The sequence below is a fragment of the Pezoporus wallicus genome, unplaced genomic scaffold, assembly GCF_028554395.1.
Source record: "Pezoporus wallicus isolate ANWC-B61680 ecotype Strahan unplaced genomic scaffold, APGP_CSIRO_Pwel_v1 contig_8721, whole genome shotgun sequence".
Taxonomy (NCBI): Eukaryota; Metazoa; Chordata; class Aves; order Psittaciformes; family Psittacidae; genus Pezoporus; species Pezoporus wallicus.
In genome coordinates this window covers 1,693,835-1,714,321 of record NW_026635692.1, presented here as the reverse complement: position 1 = coordinate 1,714,321, position 20,487 = coordinate 1,693,835, and the positions used below count along the sequence as shown (strand labels likewise).

The 20,487-nt window shown below is 41.6% G+C and overlaps 1 protein-coding gene across 9 annotated transcripts; it reads left to right on the top strand.

Moving 5' to 3' along the window:
- The first annotated feature begins 270 nt into the window (after nt 1-270).
- On the top strand, nt 271-20,471 carry CD47 (CD47 molecule). 9 transcript variants are annotated; one of them, XR_008970652.1, is made up of 12 exons: nt 299-396; nt 4,002-4,352; nt 5,596-5,643; nt 7,704-7,793; nt 9,951-10,052; nt 10,450-10,542; nt 11,105-11,200; nt 13,335-13,427; nt 14,904-14,935; nt 17,123-17,252; nt 17,915-17,942; nt 20,299-20,471. XR_008970652.1 is itself a non-coding variant. In XM_057397327.1 (12 exons), exons 1-11 carry the CDS (start codon nt 351-353, stop codon nt 17,938-17,940), a joined length of 1,002 nt encoding a protein of 333 aa, XP_057253310.1. In that variant the 5' UTR covers nt 300-350; the 3' UTR covers nt 17,941-17,942; nt 20,299-20,471. The 9 variants fall into 9 exon arrangements, 7 of the variants coding, with proteins under 7 accessions (XP_057253309.1, XP_057253312.1, XP_057253310.1 ...); XM_057397327.1 differs by having other exon boundaries at nt 300-396; nt 17,228-17,252; XM_057397326.1 differs by lacking the exon at nt 17,915-17,942 and having other exon boundaries at nt 271-396; nt 17,228-17,252.
- The last annotated feature ends 16 nt before the right edge of the window (nt 20,472-20,487 follow it).

Below are 20,487 nucleotides of genomic sequence, written 5' to 3'. Positions count from 1 at the left end.
GGAGCTCAAGCGGCCATGGGAAACACGTCCTCATAACGAGTTAACGGGCAAGGGCACAGCGTTGCGGGCGCCGCTACCGCGGGCTGCTCTCCTCTCCCGGGGCGACGGACACAAGCGGAGCAGCTCCCACCGGTGGAGCCGAGAGCCCCTCACCTCATCACCGCGCTGCGGGGGCGCCCAGCAGGGGCTCGCGTCGCCAGCCTCCGCTCCAGCGGCCGCAGCCAATCAGCGGCGGGGGACACCGCCTCCTCACGCGTACGCCCCGCCCCGTGCGGGGAGCCGCCCGCCCGCCCGTTGCGGCGACCAGCTCCGGAGGCCGAGGGGCTGCCTGGCCGCGCCGCCGCTCCGCCATGTGGCTGCTGCCTGCTTGGGTGCTGCTCAGCGCCGTGGGCGCCGGTGAGTCCTCCTCGTCCTCCCTCTCCCTTCCTCCTCCTCGTCCCACCTCTGAAGCTGGGCCCTCGGTACCGGGGCCTGAGGCACCCCCGTACTCCCCCGCCGGGTTCTGGTGCCGGCGCCCCGGCAAGGCCCCGGGGCCGAGGTGGGGAGGGTTGTGCGGGCGGGAGAGCGGAGCCGCCTCCCCCGGTCCGCGCAGTCGTTGGGCAGGAGGGAAGCGGAGGGGCGGGTGCATCCTGGCGGCGGCGGAACGGGGCGTGGGGCGGCCGGTCCCGCGGAGGAAGCGGAGCGTCGCCTGCCCGCCCTGCTGCCGGGGTACCGGGAGGCTCCGGTTGTCCGTGGTCACCGTCGAGCAGCGACCGTGGCGGCAGGCGCGTGTGGCTGCGGGCGGATTAGCTGTGGCTTTCTATGCTGGGGGTGAAGGGGGGCTCCCTCCAGCCCTTGCCGCTTCCCTCGTTCTCCCGGTTTTGGGAATGCGTTGCTTCTTGCTGAAAGTGCGGGGGAGACGAGAGAGCAGCGCAGAGCTCCTCGTCTTGTGCCCGGTAGCGCTAGGGCAGCTTAGCTCGGTGTGCGTAAAGAACCAACGATGATCAAAGTGATTTGTATCGGGTTGACGGCATTCCTCGATCTTAAAAGTTTGGGTGCTACTGATGTGTAAATAACATCTCGAAGCTTGCGTGCCACTGATGTGTAAATGACAGCTCGCAACCTGACTTATGTTTAATGTGCCTCAAGAAGAAACTCGTTGGGAGGAGGGGAAGTTAAAACCCCAAACCCATAGCGTTTTCATTGAGGTGCAGATGCTGGATGTGCTCTTTACTGGCAAACCCCCTGTGTTTAAAGCTGACATTCAAATTCATGGCTGGGTTCCTGAATTAGCAGTAGACTGGCTTAAATGCTGAGTGCTGTTGCATGTTTTGTGGTCAGTGGGAAATGCAGGTGACCATCAGGCCGGGTTTAGCCAGTGTTGACATAATGTGCAGTATCCCCAGATTTGCCCTGCGTGTATCATTTGAAAGAGCCTTTCAATGGCAGCTTCACAACTCAGTGTTCTTCAGGAATAGCCTCTCCCAAACTGCTTAGTATAAGGCTCTTTTAAAATGGTCACTTTAATGAGACAAAGCTGATAGATAAACCATGAAAAGTTTGGGGCTAGTAGTCCTGCATGATTTGGGAACTGTTGCCAAAGGGTTCTTCTGATGACTTCCTCATCCCGTGAGAAAAAACGGCTGAAGCTTGTAGTGACGGTACCATCTATAGCGAAGTTGTCAAGTTCCCTTTAGGGGGATAGCAGCTATGCAGCCTCTTCCACTGAAGCAGTCATATTTGAAGAGGACTGATGCGCACATCGTGTGCGGCTTCTGTCGGTGCCCGTCTGCAGCCTGCTCGTTATTTCCCCAGCACTCTGCTGGTGGAGCAGTTTATATGCGTGCTTAATAGGCTTCAGGCAAAAACATGCCAGCTCTCATGGACTACACAACAGCAAAGTGGTGGAATCGGTAATTTACCAGCCCCCTGCCATTCTGTGCTAATACGAGGGAGTAAATTGTGGTAGATTGGTTTTAATTCCTTCAAAATGGCTGGGTTTTATTTGCTTTAGTAAATGTTTGGAAGCGTAGTTGCTTCCTTTAGTTGCGAAGCACCTTTCTCAATGAAATGGAGCCAGCAGTGAATGGATTCTTCTATGAAATATAAATGTGCTAGCTCTATGGTAGAAAAAACCCTCCAAATCCAAACAAAACACAAAACCTAACAACCCCACGCTCATAAACCGTTTATTGTGAAATAGCATTAAAATAAAACAGATGTGATTTCCCCCCCAGGAACTGTTGAAGCACTACAGCTTTTAACTGTGTGCATATGTTTTTTTATTAGGGCATCGTCTGAGGTTTGGCTACAGTTTGCCTTCGTTCTGCTTTTGTTACTTTCATTTTTTCAAGGTACAGTTAAAATAGTGCAACGCAGCAAATAAACCAGAGAATAATTCCTCCTTCATTGCAAAAGTGCTGTCATGCATAATATGCGTAGAGCCGGTTTATTATAAGCTTTTGATATTCAGTAGTAATCCAGTGACCCATGTGAGAATACTAAAGCGGTGTTTCAAAGATCAGTGGTTTTTACATTTGATCTGAGACTCTGTGGCTGCTGCAAATAGTGACACAACTTGTACTGGGTTTTACTGGTTTTTCCCTTTCTCCCGTTTCCATAACTGAATTTAGTCAACAAATACCTGCCACGCTGCTGAGCTGGTTTATACCTGTGAATGCCAGTGTCTCCTCTGAAGTCACTGGAAATACTCCAGTTTGTAAGTGTGTGTGCTTACGGTATTAGCGGTTGTGGTCTTGTTTTACAGCACTTATCTTTGCCCATATTTGGGTTTATCAGTTGGATATAGTCAAGTGTTTTGCATGTTTAATGCCACCATGACTCTGGGGAACGATGACTATCAGGACAGCTATAAAACCAAGTTACAATTTCACGTAAGTGAGGAAGAATGTGGAAAAGATTCCAAGCCTTCATATTTTGCAGTTAAGCTAGTTTAATTAATCTCTCTCTTCTGGTTCCGGGTGCAATTTAAATACCGATGTTATCATTTTTAGTATTCCTAAAAACAGATGAAAGATCTTCATTTCCAGTAAAATCTCGGCATACAATGAGGTCTTTCTTGAAACAGTGGTCAGGCAGTACTGCTGTTTCAGAACTCTGCTGCAGTGTGGGAGAAAAAGGGTAACAACCAGCAGTGATAACTTAGCCCTGTGTTGTGGCGAGTTTTCATTGCCTGCATTTGAATGGTGGCATTAGTATTGCTTGCAGTGGTTTATAATAGAGGTCGTTTATTGTTACACATTCTCCGTTTTCAGTTCTATTGTCTATATGCTCAAATACTGAGTCAGTAATAATCTTATTTAATACATGGTATTGTGTGTGCACCTCCTCTGTCAGAAAGGAAAAGAGAGAATTTGCAGGGAACCATCTAAACCTATGGGCATTTGGCTCCACCTTCAGAGGCAAGAAGGAACAAATGACAAACCTCTGTTGACTGAGCTGCCCTGCCAGCCTTCTCAGAAGCATATAAGTAGAATTCTTCCCTTGAAGAACTGTAAAAGATGCTTGCGTGGAGCTGATGCCTGGACCTCCCTTTTTACATACCCGTGGGATCAGCAAACATTTGACCATCAATGGGACAAGCTGTGGTTAATGTTATGTGCGTGCTTTGCAGAAGCCAGGCCTTAGTGCAGTATTCCTGCCTGTGGCATTCTAGGGGAAGTGTCCGAGTAAGTGGCAACCCAAAGCTTTTATTTCTTTTTTCTTTCTTTCTTTTGTTCTTGTTTTTTAGTTTATGATAGGCTGTGGTATCTATACATTAAATGGGTGTGAGAATGGCTTAAGTCTTTATAGAGGGACTGTGCTAGAATTAGAGTGATTATATAATTAATGCCTTTTTTTCCTCCTTCTGTTACTCCCTTAAAAGATGGTTCTTTTTGTGTGGTTTCCCTTGAGAGGTTGTCTCCTTTTCCCAAGTCACATGTTGTAATTATTTTTTCTTTCTTTCTTTTATTGTATATTAAGGAATAATTCTGAATGTGTCCATTTTTGTTTCTCTGTAGGTTCTGCCCAGTTGATATTTAGTGGGACAGATGTTGTTCAAAGAACTGACTGTAATAAAACTGTCATTTTACCTTGCTATGTGACTAACCTGAAGGAAAACAACACAAATGTCATGTTTGTGACATGGAAAAAACAAGGAAATATCATTTTTTCTTTTGATGGAAGAAAACAGGAGTTTTTCAGAGATCCCGAGTTTCGATCAGCTGACTTAGTATCTCAGGCGGATTTACCCAAAGGTATTGCCTCTCTGATGCTTAGCAGTGCAGAAGCAGCTGTTGGAAATTACAGCTGTGAAGTAACAGAGTCAAACAGAGAAGGAGAAACAAGAATTGAACTTAGAAACCACTCAGGTGAGTTGCCTGCCATTGTGTTAGAACCTGTTGGGAGAGAAACCAAGCGAAATCTTACAGGCAAGAGAAAAATCATGACTATGACAATGTATTACTTGAAAATAGGAAAACTGTACCACCCAAGACTTCTAACTTGAATGCTAATACGAGTTATTTTGTATTCAGTTATAGGGCAGTGCTTCTGTGGGGAAAGATCTGAACACATTTTTTGATTCTGTAATAACATCTAAAGATCATTTACATAGTCTCAGTATCTTTGTAATACTGATGTGAATATGACCATCACAGTGGCTGCAGAGGTCTTTTCTTTGAAGAATTGCTTCTTGGAATCTTTAGTGATGCTGGAAAAATTAACAGGCAAAACTAATAGGAATTCTATATAAGAACTCGAAAACTTGATCTGAAGATAGGCAGTTTTCTAGTGAGGTTGAAGATGCTGCTACTAGGTAGTAACTTGTAATGGGTGTCTAGCGTTAAATGTCATCTTCAGAAGGCAATGTGTAAAGTAGTGGTGACTAAGTGATAAATTTCTCATTTAGGGAGCTGTTTGACCTTATTTTGTCAGACGCAGCCCATGTGCTCTAGCTCCTCAGCTATTGAATAATGGGATCTGCTGTATATGTGCAGTCTGCCTAGCGTTCTGCAGCAGTGACGGTTTCGCTGAGTATAGATGTGTGCTGTTTATCTGTTCTGCTCAGGAGACTTGCCCCTTGCTTCTGGAAGGCTGCTCAGAAGCACTGAATGCATAGATGCGGAGTCTTACTCATGCACTGTAGAATTGCCCTAGGATATTCCTGCTGTTAGTTTTTGCATTAGTTATACTATTTTTAAAGCTCAGAGAGATGTTACTTCTGGCCTGCTGCAGACATCTGTGTAATTCACAGTTGGGTCTTACCCATATGCAACAAATATGATCCTGAAGTGGATTGAGAGGGGCACAGACGCTGAGAGAGTGAGGATGCTTCAAAATCATTCAGTTCTTACAACACTGCAAAACAGGGGAAGAGGTATAGGCAGCTTCCTCCCTTCTCTTAAAGCTTCTTCATTACTCAACCGTATTGGACTGGTTTTGCTATTCAGTTTTAAGCTCTAGAAGAGGAAATGGTGCTTGAGGACATAGTAGAATTGGGTCCCATTTGCAAGCTTTACTGTTTTATTTTCACTTTGTTTAGAATGTTGAAAGCTGCATAAAGAGTACAAAGCAGGAAACTGATGTGGTTTTTTTTCTAATTTCATTTTCTAGTTGTCAGTTGCGGCGAGGAAAATACCCCAGCATCAAAGGAGATACGTGGTTGGTGAATTTAATAGTTGCAAGGTCATGTTAAGCTTGAAAGTGTACGCTAGGGAATGCAGAACTTAGTCTTGCGTTTGAAGGCTTAGGTGGAAGTAAACCAGTTGCTTGTTCTCTCTTTAACTTCTTGTGCATCGGTTTTGGGGTTTTGTTCCTCATTGCTCTAGAGAGACTCTTGAGATGGTAAGCTAAAAGAAGAAAGCGTAGCAAGGGAGTTTTGAAAAAGGTTAGTGAGGAGCAGAAATCCTGTACCAGTCCTCACTCTCTTGTTCCTGAGCAACAAATTCATGCTGCCACTGCTAATAGCTTCCAATTGCTGCTTTCACAAAGACGGTCTTAAAAGAGCCAACCGTTCTCCATCTCACTTCACAGAATTCTTGGATTCGCCTAGGAAGTGGGTAGCAGAGCGAGCAAGATTATCTGTGCCAGTGCCCTTGTCTTTGGGCATGCCCTTTCCTCATCAGTTATCTTCACAGGAGAGTGACAATAAAGTTTCCTTTTTTTCTTGTGTTTTTCTCATTTTCTCTTTTCTCACTTATTTTTTTCCTTTCTCCTTTTCCTCGTCTCTTCTTTTCCTTCTTCTGCCTTCTCCTTGTCTAGAAGTCCATCTTGTTATTTTGGAACTGACTTCTTTATGTTGGCTTTCAAAATAATACTTTTCCTAGGAATTCACTGCTATAAAACACCAGAGTAAGGGAAATGTTTTGCCAGAAAAATGTGTTCAGCTGTTTCTCTTATTTGCATGTTGCATGTACCAGCAGTATTGCAAGCATTTCCATACCATAAGTGCTTTTAGACTCTGAGACTGGACCATACATGATTCCATGTTGCACGCTGAAGTCCTAGCACATACCAGGCTTCACAGCTGTTTGCTTTTTTTGTGCATTGAAGTTAGAAGCAGAAGGGCTTCCTTTAAACAGTGCATTCAATTAGGCTTGTTTTGGCTGTAAGAAAGTTTGCAGATATTCCTGCATTTCTCTGCCTTTAGTAATATTCTGTGGTTGCCTTCCATGTATGTTGTAACCACAGTATCTTTTTCTGTGACCGCCTGCGGGAGGAGGAGAGGGGAAAGATGGGAATCTGTGAATTGAAAACTGTCTTCAAGGTGTTTAACTGGCATTGAAAGTTGAGGGATTGCTGCTTAATTTCATGTTTCTGGAGCTGCGGATACAGCCTTTAAATATGGAATAAGTGCAAGGGTTATGGACCTTCATGATGACTAGAAATTTCTGGAAGCAGGTGTGCAGGCAGAGGACCCATGGCAAATATAATGTAAAAAATGAAGCCTTTGGATTCCACTGAGTGAGTCTAAATGAAGTTATGAGCAGAGATGCAAGAATCGGCTGCATTTTCTAGTTCAGTGGAGATATTTTATGTTGGAAGGTAGCTTACATGGTCTTACAGCACGAGTGACTGAACAGCCTTAGGCATCCAAGATGCAGGGGGAAAAAAGGCTAATGGATGATGGTGGGAGGACCTAAAATCACACATCTAGAAGTGTGCAATTTCTAACATTAACAAAGCAATGTTTCCTTCTCATTAAGGTTAGCTCCTGTATTCCTTACTGCACATCTGGGTTTCTTCAGGCATTACAGCAGTTGGAGATAGAATAGAATAGCTGAGGAAGCATCAATATCTTCTTGTCATTTGATATCAATTCTCATATCTTGCCTGCTTAGCCTGAATATACTGTTTTTCTGATCAACCGTGCTGTTTGTAGTACCACAAGCTAACTAGCTTGTATTGCCGGACAATAGCATAAACATATCCTCTGCTCTAGAGGAGGTTAAGACCTCCAGTTTAGAGAATGTTAGGGTAACTAGAAGTACTGAAAAAAAGAAACTAACTAAAGAAAGAATAAATAGGTTGTCTCAAACAAGATCAGAGTGAAAAATACATAGGTAGAACTCATAGCTTGCTTAGCCTGTTATAACTCTAACTGCTCAATACTGTATGTATTAGTTGGCAATGTAGAGCATAGCTGAAGAGAGCCATAAAGGTAAGACTAACAACCTCAGTGTTTGTTTGCTTCCTACCATTTCTCTTTGCTTGTTCTCTAGGATCATGGTTTCTTCTAATGGAAAGGGCTATCATCATAACGTTACTATTCTTAGTTATTACTTTGTGTGCGGCTCAGTTAAGTGCTATTGGTAAGTATCGACTCTTTAATTCTTTGCTTTAATTCTTTGCAATTAATGATTTGCCCTAAAGATTTATCTTAAAATTACATGTATACCTAAAGGCATCTGTGTAAGATGAAAGATGGTGCTTACATCTGAAAGATGTGTGGTAGAATTGTTTCAGATAATAGAAAGGTATAGGACTGCTTTGTCAGGTATATTGGCTTTTGGTTTGCTCTAGAATCCTCTCCTGATCATCCTTGCTGTTATTTACTGTCATTTTGGGGCTTGGTTTTGGCATGAACCACCTGACACCATGAGAGAGTTAACTTATATACAGTTCTCAAGGTAGTTCCTAATAAGCAGTGTTACTTACAGGCTTTTGTGCTGCATAGTCTTCCATTTCCTTTTCAGAGAGCCTTGTGCTCACAGTGAGCTACGTGTTCAGGACACATAGCATACATTTCTGGCATCAAGCTGTGAAAATGCTAGTCTGACATAGAATATGCAGAGTTTGGGACCTGTGAACTCAGAATATGAACTCTTCAAAAACATGGGTCGTGGGGCTTCAGCGTGCCACAGTCATGCCATTGTGGATGCAGGCTCTGTGTTGTAAAGGGGTCTAGCCCTAAGCAGTGGGATCTGGACCAGCCTGCTCTGTTTGCTTGGAGGTCAAGGGTTGTTTTCTGGGGTTAAGGCTTTTAGCAGCTGTATGTCTTTATAGACAAAGATAGGACGTGCAGCCTAAAGGGTCTGTGTTTAGAGCTGGTCTGCCATGAGGTGGTGTTTCCGCTGCCAGTACTGTTGGAAGCTGTGAGCTTTTTTTGCATGTGTGTAATTTTTGTGAGGTATAATTCATAACATCTACTGTCATTGGTTAGAATAAGGAAGCTTTATTTCACTGTTGGTTCACCATAACATTATTGAATCATGAGAAACAGAAGCATGTTTCATTTTACAGTCATAAAACCAGTATTAGAGAAGGATGGTCTTTTCTTAATATAAAATTGTTCACTGGTCTTTTAGCACGGGCTGAATTGTAATTTAACGTGGCCATTAATTATTTTATTCAGTGTTTTCAGAGGCAATACATCCATCAGTGTCAAGACACCCTCAGATGTGCTTTATACCAGTCTCCAACACTGTGCAGTGTAGAGTGTGCTTTATGGCCTAGTTTTTCAGATGGTTCCCTGTGGTGCAGTTTGTTACATCAGCCTTTGATGTAGGGTTTTTTTTCAGCCTTTTCCAATTTGTAGACTTCTAAAACGATAAATTCTGCTTGGAGTTGAGGCCATAAGAAATGGAAAGAAATTGCACCCAGTGTGATTTATAGTAATCACATATTCACATGTATCACATATATCAATAATAATTCCTTTATTACCTTTTCATGAATGTCTGAAAATGTAGTGGGACTCTTCAAGGGTCCATCCGTGAGCAGAGGTTGAAAACTAATATGTGTTTTTAAAATGCCAGTCCATGTAAGTGGGTTGCTAATTCTGGATATGCTCCACGTTTTTCTTCTTGAAATTTCCTACAGTTATTTGCTTGCTGTTTGTGATTACCAATTTCAACATATATCAAGTTGGTGGTATATTAATTTTCAAGCTTTTGGAGCAAGAGCTGCCTTTTTTTGTCTTTGTTTTAGCAGAGTATAAGGCAGAAACGAATACAGTTTATTATGATGATGTATTTGTACTGTTCCTTCTTTTCTGAAGACTACTAAAGTGCTGCTGCTTTGAAACCCTCCACTGGAATCAACCATTTCTGAGATGGCTGCTGTTTAGCAGTGCACTTTTACTGAAAAGTAGTCTTGTCTACAGCATCTGAACGTGTAGGTCATCTTATACCTGCTCATCTTCAAAGTATTCTGGTGAGATGGGAATCCTGTTCCCTTGGGGACAGAGGTGATGCAGCTGAGTTCGCACAGTGTCACAGGGAAGAGAATTAAACCTGTAATTTCTGAGTCCCTGTCTGACACTCACCTGGGTAACAGATTCACTGCAACGTTATTTATAAGTGATGCATCTCCCTGGATTAACCTGCGCTGTGTCCCAAAGTTACTGTGATAACTTACCACCTGGATTTTATAGAAGGGTGGAATAAGAATCCTAATCATCAAATCTGTGTGTTTTAGTGAGAGAATTATGCGTGTCTAATTGTTCTCCTCTCTGTTTTGTCTTCAAGTATTAAAATATGAAACTGTACCTCAGAAGAAAACGGGCATTATTGTAGCAGTCGCCGCCTTCGTAGTTGCTGCTGTTGTAGGCACTGTTCTTTTTGTCCAAGGTAAGTGCATTAAAATTGCCTTCCTAGTTGAAGGGAATAAGAGCACCAGTGAACCTCTTCCACGCAGTAGTAGGGAAGTTAATACCACTTCTTATTTGCTGTCTACTAGTTTTAAACTGAAAACAAAAAGGTAATAATTACAGAACACAACAGAATGAGCATTGTGGATGTCAGGCCCTCAGGTAATCACAGGGGGATACGGACACCCAGTTTAGTTCTATTTTCTGTCCTGTTACTTTGGGTGAATATTAGGGGCTGGGGGGGTGACTTCTGGTGCATCACTGACGTTTTTTTTCTGCACCCTAAAAACTCGATCCTAATGATTTACTTTTGGTGCTTTGTGCTTTATTCCAGTCAAGTACTTTTGTTTTACTGATTTCCATACAAATGTTTGCAGATGGCTATACTGCACAGAATCAAGCTGGCCTTGGCCTGATTGTAGTCCCTGCTGTGATTTTGGTACCGCTTCAATATGTTATGTTTGGAATCGGTGAGCATTTATTTATTCACTAGCTCAAGAATATACTGATATTAAACCTGAGTGCCTTTTCTCTCCATCACATGATCTGCATACTGCTTTCATTTTCATAAATAGGTGCTACAATAGCATCCTGGATTCTTGACCTTCCTAGTATCTCAGAACAAAATGTTTAACCTGTACTTGTTTGGCTGAAATGCTTCAGGGAAGAAGTGTATAAGTTACCTGCTTGTAAAATGAGATTTGGGGTAGGACATCCGAGTGATTCCTGCTCTTCTTTCCTGGGTCTTGGGGCTGGGATGAGCAATTAAGTTGTTTGTATGTGTTTAGTTTTTTCTGCTTGTGGTTTATTTATAAACTTATTTCTATAGACATAAATGTTTATGTGTCTGTGTATACATATAAAAGCCCCGAGTGACTTGCAGTGACTTGTGAGTTTTGTTATTGCACTGGCTGGCTGAGCTTGGAATTCAGGAGAACCTGTTTCCTAGCTTGATAGAAATGATCTGTCTCTTGTGTCTCTTTAGTTCAACTTTCCAAGTTAAAATTCTCTTTCTCCTTCTGTCTTTCCCAGTCTTTGATAGCCTACCACAAGCAGCATTTGCTCTGATAGGTTTGCACGTTCTTGGCTATGTAATTGCTGTGGTTGGTTTTGCACTGTGTGTCTCAGGTAAGCAATTTATATTCTGTAAAAGTGTCTTTTTCCTTTTGCCTATACCTGGGATTTCTTTAGCACTAAAATGCTGTGCAGATGGCTTCACTCCATTGAGTGTTAGCGAGGTACTTCTGTAAATGTACTTTAGGTTTACTGTGCTAACGCTCTTTTATCTGGTGAAAGAAGAATAGCCTAAAAGTAGTATTACGTATATTGGTTTCATTAGTACGACCACATCCAGCATGACTGTGTTCTATGAGCAGTTGCTTTTTAAAGCAGGAAAGAACAGTTAATTAATTGTGCAACAGTTAATTCCCTGAAGAGTCACCTGAAACCACCACTGAGCTTTATTGCTGTTATTCTTACTGAGGCCTGGGGTACTTAGAAACTAAACTACTCGAACGATTTTCTCATGTTCAATGAATAAATCAGAAATCCCTTGTTAATCTCTGCAACTGATAACTGAGTTGCTAGGAAACTAATACCATTGAAACAGCCTAAGGAGGCAGATGCAGAGGCAGTAAACTTGGAAGCATTCTTCAGACTGTTCTAAGTCTGGTTGTGGCTGTCATTCTGTTTCAGTGCTGAAAACCAGTTGCTGTTTTGAAGGAACACAAATTACACACTGCATACAGTGATACCTCTTCTCCCTGCCTCTACCTCCTCCTTTGTTCTCTGCCTGCTTTCCCCTCTACCCATGAAAAAACCCTGCAACAGAGAAAAGGGTGAGCATAGGACTAGGCATCCTTGGTAGTATGTTTAGTAGTAGAATACATACTAATGCTCATTGGAAAAACTTTAACCCCCTGATTTTGTTTCATAGAGACGTTCTTCATTTTAACCATTGATTTGGTTGGGTATTTCACAGAATCATAGAACAGTTAGGGTTGGAAAGGACCTTAAGATCATCCAGTTCCAACCCCCATGCCTTGGGCAGGGACACCTCACACTAAACCATCTCACCCAAGGCTTCGTCCAACCTGGCCTTGAGCACTGCCAGGGATGGAGCATTCACAGCTTCCTTGGGCAACCCATTCCAGTGCCTCAGCACCCTCACAGTAAAGAACTTCTTCCTTATATCCAGTCTAAACTTCTCCTGTTTAAGTTTTAACCCGTTACCCCTTGTCCTGTCACTACAGTCCCTAATGAAGAGTCCCTCCCCAGCATCCCTATAGCCCCCCTTCAGATACTGGAAGGCTGCTATGAGGTCTAAAATTTATTTATTAAACACTCTTTCTCCTTGAAGTGGTTTCTAAAGATTTGTCTGTTCTGGGTGACATTTCGGTGGGGTTGTGATTTGAGTTCAGTGCTTATTGTTTAGTATTCACTGAAGTATTTGTAAGGGGCACCTGAGTGTTGTCAAATGTAATAGTAAAATAAGCTGATGGGAGATTTCTGGTGAACCTCTAGAGTCATGTGAAATGGAAAATGGTTTTACTATGTTCTCAGATGGAAAGTGTTCCTGGTTTTTCAGGGTGACCTTTTCAGAGGTCAGGCAAGGTAGATGGTACCTGTATTTCTGGAAATTAAGCTCAGTGACCCTTACATGTCAGTAGAAATAGCTCATCTTAGGTGGAGCTCACAGGTAGTTGAGATGACTTCAAGCCACTGGAAACAAGGATCAGAGGATGAGGAGTTTCTGTGGAGAACTAGGGTTAGTTTGAATAGCCTGCTCCTGCTCTGTGGTACCCCTGTAAACTTGGAGCATCCCTGTTACCTGTGGTGGATTTGCCTCAGAACTACCCTCATAATCTGGTCCCTTCCCATTTTTTATCCTGTTTTATTAGTAACAGTCTTGTATTCTGTAATTGAATGTAGTTACAGTTCAAAATAAGTGGGATTGAAGATGTAAATTTGAAATAAAATTAACAGAAGAATGTTGTCAGTTGCAGTGAGTGGCAGTAGAATAGCTAAACTCTAATAGAATAGTACAGCTAAGCAGGATGAATCAGTGAATGCCTCTGTATTGTTAAAGAATACATACATAAAAAGGAAGATGGGGAAATAGTTTTGGGATAGCTTTGAAAGAGAAATGAATCATGTCTGCATTTATCAGGTGTATTTATTTTAGTGTTCACTTCATGTGCAAATAGAAGCTTGTGCTTTTACTTGTGTCAGATAATAGTTTATTTTACCCTGTTTTTAACAGCCTGTCCTCCATTACATGGGTCTGTTGTGATTGCTGGCTTAGCTATTATGGCCATTGCAAATTTGCTTAGTCTGGCTTACGTGTTTATTATGGGTAAGTAGCACCTAATATTCTGCATTATTTTTTTTATTTTTCTTTTTTAGCATCTAAATATTCAGAAGAACAATTTTTTTCTGTTTTACTTTCAGAAGTAGACACAATTTATTTGAACATGAGGTGCAATTTCACAGTTACCTAGTTCAATAAATTACTGCAAAGTTGCCTGTATGGTTTGGCTATGTTTCATAAAGCCTGTGGGCAGTCTTTGAGTAAAGAAATTTACAGCTTATCACAATAAACTGTTTTGAGATCAACACAGACAGGTTTCTTAAGGAAGAGTGTTTCAACTGTAGGATGGATGCTGCTGTTTAATATCTGCAGTTTCACAGCTGGCTGGCTGAAGCTTAGAACGGAGAGAGAGCAAATGGATTTCAGGAGTTGTCTGCACCACCCCATAAGCCATTCTACACAAAGGCTTATCAAAATACAAATGTGAAGAAGCAAAATCTGCCTAGTGATTTCCACTGGTTAGAGGCAGGTTAAAATAAAAGAGTGATTTGAATGCACACCTTTCATTTTAGTGAATCCTGGTCTATCTTGTGCTTAATGTTAAAAGCCAGGAGCAAAGAATAGCAACACTTTGTTTCAGAAACTGGTCTGTTCACCAGATATCAAAAAGGTGAGAGATTTAAAGGTAAAAAAGCCAGTCATGCCTGCTAAATAGGCAAAACCCATGGTAATGCTGTGTGATTGGAGTGCTGGCGCACCACAGCGTAACATTATGTGGACTTTACAGCTTGGGTCTGAGAGCAGAGGGACTGTTTGTTTCAAGCTGTGCATGAAGGCTCTTCAAACAGCCTTATTAGATTGGACACAGAACCTTGCAATTCAGGGTACATTGCTTCCAGACACAAGCTGATGTGTATGCAGTCAGTGCTGTCCCTATGTCTGCACTGAGCTATGCAGTCTTCCAGGTTTAGTATGTGCACACCATGTCTGAGCATGATCCAAAATGATAGACAAGGAGGATTTCTAGTGAAGAAGAAATTAAGGCAGAATGCCTGGTATTTGGTATCTGAGGTAGATGAAGATGAGTCAAAAATGTGAGAGACCTGAAGCAAACCTTTTTACAGCAATACAAACAACTTACTTTGGGGTACTCATCTGTACAACTTTGTGCTAATGTTCTGCATTAATATTGCATTTGTATTCTGATTATGCTGGCTGAAGAAGTCAAATGTGACTGCTGGGGTGGATCCCAGCACACCAAAATAATCACAAAGAACGGTGTGTAACATAATTCATTTTTACAGCTGAATGGATGAGTGAGACAACTCACAGGCTGTATGTGACAAGATTATTTAGTTCCTAAGCAGGGGAGTGCTCAGAGGCTTTAAGAACTTGCAGGTCATCATATTGAGTAGTGTGGATAACAGAAGCTTTGGGTTTGAGTGTTGCTTCTCTATCAGATACTGTTATTTGCTTGACATTTACTCATTTGCCTGGTCACTTTTTCTGTAATTATTTTAGGTTCCAGAATGAAAGATCATCCTCGTCCAGGGGTAAGCTTAAAATTAATAAATTTGGGGTGACTAGATGGCTCAGGGGATTGTAGTGAGATACTGAACCTTTCTTCACTAGTTCGAATTCAGACCAGGTTGGTAGCAAGCAAAAGTTCTGGCTGTGTAACAGATGTCTAATGTGGAGTGAGTTGGTGGTCTTCATTGTCCCTATTGAGTGTGTCTATAGTACTGTAATTGCCACCCTTACCTAACGGCTACACTGACTGTTGTGCCCAAATGGAATTTCAAGGGCTGTCACAAAAAGGTGGTGGATGTGAAGGGAAGTTTGGTGTTCTTTTACAATGCACTTTCACGTGAATTTATAAAGACCTTTTGCTCACCTTAATGAAGATGCTTTTCATTAAGCTGAGTGCAAAATACCATTGAATTTTTTTCATCTAGGTGGCCTATAACAAACACTAAGGGTTTGGGTTTTTTTCCTATTGTCTTTTACACCAGAACCCTTTAATTTTTAATTCAGTGTTATTTAATATTGAATTCCCAGCTATATTGATGCTGCAGTCTTGATCTTTTTATCTTATTTTCCTGTAATGCCCCTTAATTTGCTGAGACCGTCTGAAAGCCGAATGTCTGTCTTTAGGTAACACAGAACAAATGGAAAAGCACTTTGTTAAAGAAGGCTTTTCAGTCAGTTGCTTTGAATTCTAGAGTAATCGTTCCTAAAGCAGTAATTTTCACAGGCTTAGGCAGTGCTTTCTGGTGATCCATGAATGTGAACTGCCTGATTGCTGGCGTTCTGCAGAAGCAAGTGAAGAGGCACATCTGAAATAGCAGTAAAATCTCCTTGTAGCAGGGGAGCATGGCGAACACTGTCACTCCATTTCTTGGCTGGCAGCCATCATTTGAGGCACATTTCCAGGTCTCCTCTTCAGTCTGGAGCCTGAGACCCAGCTGTCGAAGAAAGATGGTTTCTAGCAGTGGGGAGGAGAGCTGAATGCAGATAGATAGGACAACAGAGATGTATTACTTTCTCTCCTTTGCTTTTTCTCATCTATTTTAATTATAAGGAACAGTTTTCTGATGATTGCTCTCTTATTTATGAAAGGAATATAAGTGTGTAGAGAAAAAGGAAAGGTTCACAAAGTTAACTGTTACAAGAATGAGCCAAGAAGTGCATTACAGATACACTTCTTCCAAAACACTTGCCTTTGTATGACGTACATGTGCTTACTTGAGAATGGAAGCAATCAGGGCAAGAGGAGATTCGTTTTGTTTAAAGTTAGTTTTTGGTTGTAAGTAAGCTTTGAAATGGAAACATCACGGAACTCCATTCTCTCCATGAGCTCATCTCTTTATGCTGCAGCAAGGATTTCACAAGTAAAGAAATAGGCACAACTTACATGGTAGTGAATACTGTGTTATCCTCTGAATCAGAGACAAGAATGAAGTCAAAAGAAGTTTATAAAGCTTAGTGGTAATTGGAAATCTCAGTCACTGAAAATAGCAGAGGGTCAGATACGGAGGAATTCAGGTGCCAATAATTCATGCCCATGAACTTTTGGAAGTTATGGGGACCTAGTGAAAAATGAGGTGGTTTAATATGTGGCTCATTTGCATTAAGGGCTGTTCAGCATATATTGCTATTCTTTGAGGCAGTATATAGGTGTTATTTTGAAAGTATACTTTGATTCTGTGTAATCTAAAGACTATGGAAGACGTAATAACAGTGAAGTGCTTCATTTTGACACTGGGGCACACTCACAAAACACTGCTTTATCTTCTATTGAGCCTGAGAGGGGGAAAAGGGGCCTCTTTTGCAGTCTGCCATCTTAACCCATTACTGGTGTTTTTTAATCCTTAACATTTCTGTAGATTGCATGCGGTGTTTCTGATGGGTGTCTGCCAGACTAAACACGCAACCGTGGTGTATTTCCTTTTGAGAAACACTGTTGGAATACACTCCCTTGATTGCATGGCTACTATTCCTTTTAGTCATGCTGCTTTAGTACTAACCTTGGAGCACCTCACAGGATAAATCAGTTAGGTGTTAGAGCTTGCGAGTAGTATCTGCATGCGTTTTGCTGCCACCTACAGGTATTTCATCGGAGATAAACCATATTCTGGGGGAAAAAGTGAATCTGGAGAATGCAGTTACTGGTTGATGTAATGTCTTTCAGAAGCCTAGTCATGAATTTTATTAACGTCCAGCTTTCTTCGTTTTCATAGAATCACTACTTACTGTATATGTCAATTAGAGTAATTTAACTGTGGCGAGCCAGAAGTAAACATGAAGGCTTTTTATACATATATATATTTTTAAATGTTTTGCAGAAAGCTGTAGAAGAACCACTAAATGGTAGGTGATATTCAAGGCTTATCTTCTAATTAAGGGATTAAGTATGGAAAAAGGTCACAAAATAATTGTAGCTCTCAATACAACAGCACTGAGATGGCAGATCGGTATGTCAACTAATGTGCTTGCGTGTGTTAGTGAGAGTTTGATCTCCTGATAAAATTATGCCTGCAGCTCCAGACTCCCTGTTCTAACGCTGCTGTGCTTGCTAGCCAGTGGCATTGTTTGACTGCTTTAGGCCCAGTCTAATACCAGGATATTATGTCCATCCGCTTTGCTTTGCAAGAAGTTCGACTTCTAAGTGGAAAAGAGGCACAGGTCTTGAAAGTTGATGTTAATTCTTCTTCATAAGCATTTATCTTGGTGGAATGCTTATGATCATAGCAAAATTTATCCTTGTCACTCTGTTCTTTTCATACTGCTTTGGGTTGGGGAAACTCCAGCATGGTGTTGGGAAACTCTGATAGTGCTTAAGATTGGGGAAATTAATATGGGGAAATAGACTGAATGTTATTTAGCTTTTTTCTTTTTGCTATTCTGTTCACTAATTGGCATGCTGAGTAGTAGCAAGTGCTAACCTGAATTTTATAATTAATCTGAATATTAATTATGAAGCATTTCTTGCTGTTTTGCTCATTACTAACCCATTTGCTTGGCTTTTAAAGATGCAAAAGGAGTGATGTTAGAATGATGGTAAGTCCAAGTATATCTCCAGATCCTTGTTTTCATTAACATGTACGTGGGGCTTTTGATGTTTGTACCAGTACTACTAATATGGTAGCATTTGAAGGACAGGGTTCAGTGCAGGTACTGTTTTTATTCAGCTTATATTTCATTGAAAAGAAAGAATACATATTTTCTGTATTACGCATGGGGAAGAGCGTGTGTTTCTAAGCAGTGAAGAGGATGAGTCAGAACTATTAAATAGTATGTTTGTGATCAAATGTGGGAAAGGCAAATAGTTTGTATGCTTTAAGTATTTAAGATGGATGGTCTGTTTCCTTGGTGGTGGGTTGTGCTTGGGTTTTGTTTTGGTGGTGGTCTTTGTTGATGTTAATGTAACTAAGGCTTCTCTGTGTATTTAATTGGCGATCTCCCATGGAAGTTCACAGGAAAGGGGGTTGAAAGTAGGCTTTCTCTACCCCTTCCCCCTTTAGATGTTATCTACATTCTCTGGATTTTGTTAGATTGTATTACAATCAGATTTCACTCAATTTTATTATTTGTTTTAGGGTCAGATAGGAAGTGTTTAAAAACAAACAGAGCTTAAGCATCTTGATTAAAATTTAAGAACAGCTTAAATAACTTCAGTTTCTGTTTGAGAAACCTGCATTCTGATCTTCTAATGGAGCACTGTGACTTCTGCCCATTGGATATTCTGTATGTTTAAAGATCTACCAAGCACAGTAATCAGAGATGTATTATTTCAGTGTCCTGGCCTAACTTAAGCTTTCTTCTGATTTAAACTGTCCTTAATGCTGGGATTAGGCCTTTTTGATTTTTCTAATGGCCTGTAAGATTGCAACATGTACTACAGGTAGACTCCTCATTTATAATACTCCATGAAATGAGAGGGACTGTGTTAACTTGGCCCCAGGTTTCCAAGCTGGCACCTAAATTGGGTAGCCAGGTTTGCAAAGTTTCTTGCTTCCTGCAGCTCATAGCCATCAAAGAGTAGCAGAATTTGCCTGGCCACATTGCTCTCATTGAAGATCTTGTATTCTAGATTAGATGCTCAGGTTTAAAAAATAAAAGTCTTTTATTGATTCTTTTCTATTCAGAAGCTGTATTTCTTTTTCATGGGAGTAGGATAAAAGAGCACTTGTTGATGCTGTTGGTATTTGGGTTTCTTCCTGGAAACTAAGCTTGTCATGAGGTATCCCTAGACCCTTAGCATAGTCCTCCTGCGTCAAGTTATGAAGTTTTGCTTGTCAGGAGTAAAGTCACTCTGAATCTGTACTTCAGAGTGTTAATTTGCTTGATGTATTTTTATATCATGCCACTTCTGGAAGGCATGAATTGACGATGTGACAATAAATGAGGTACGAGTTAGACCTAATTGGGAAAAGGTGCATTAGTTGATGTTTTAAAACAGGCTTCCCTACAAATAGCATGGGTTTATGTTTCTATGTGATTCTTCCAAATACACCATCGTATTATTTTCTAAACCAATAGGGATGCAAGCACTTTTGCAGTTTCTCCTAAATGTGTTGATAAATGTATACCACTTAGTGCAATGGGGAGTGGGAGGTAGGTCCTGCTTGTTTTTCTAGGCACTGGCTTGGGATCAGGAAGCAAATAGGTATTTGCCAGTCTATTGCATTGAAAACTGACCAGAAGAGAGATAAGTGTGGGATCAGTACAGTTAGCACATGCTGAAGAACAAGGCAGAGTTTTGCTTGGAGATCCAGTTTTAAGTAAGTTGACTGTTTCTTCTTAGGTCTCGTTTAGTCTTATAGAAACATGCCTCTTCTTGTAGTGCTGAGGTGGAGCTTCCAAAAGCCCAGGAATCACTAATTTTCCATTTCATTTTGACCTTTAGGGTGGGGTTAGAAATCTGCTTTTTGTGCCCTGAAAGATGGCTCCTAAAAACAACAGAAGGTTTTGCAGATGAGGGGCATGGGCTCTGACTCGCAGGCTGGAGGCAAGAGCCTTCTGAGCTGAGCTCTACCTGCTTTGTTAACCTTCCCTTGAAAGCTCACACACACACACACACACTGAGGGTGGAGATGGGTCAGATGCTGAAGCACACTAACACAGAAAATAGTGTGTGAAAGCGAACCAGCGTTAGGAGTGAAGACAGGATGGGTCAGACAGCTAAATCTGGAAGCTGCTACAGCTGATTCCAGGTCGTGAGTCGGAGCTCCAGGACAGCATCCGCTCTTTCTGTTGTCGAGAGGCTGAAACATCGCTTACTCTTAGTGCCATTCAGCATCAGCGCTGAGTGTGCTTTCGGAGTTTGAGATAGAAATAGGTCATTTTGTAAGCTGGAAGCACAAAATGTTGCTGCCCTTCCCAGACAATCTTTCTGTCTTTCTTTAATTCACAGAACTGCAGAGCAATGTGATATATGAAAAGTACACCGTTGTTGATACACCGTGGCCTTGAAGATGCACTACTCAACGAGAAGAAATTCAGGAAACTAGTTGTTTTGCATGTGTGGCAAAAGTGCTTTTGATATAAATGAGGTCATTTTATAGTCACAGCAGCTGTAGCAAGGAACATGTGTGTTTGCCCA

Excerpts from the sequence above, each read along its gene's own strand:
- CD47 (XM_057397326.1), top strand. The coding sequence starts at position 351 with ATGTGGCTGCTGCCTGCTTGGGTGCTGCTCAGCGCCGTGGGCGCCG. Across the intron at positions 7,794-9,950 it reads GGCTCAGTTAAGTGCTATTG|TATTAAAATATGAAACTGTA; the intron begins GTAAGTATCGAC and ends TTTGTCTTCAAG. Across the intron at positions 13,428-14,903 it reads GGCTTACGTGTTTATTATGG|GTTCCAGAATGAAAGATCAT; the intron begins GTAAGTAGCACC and ends TAATTATTTTAG.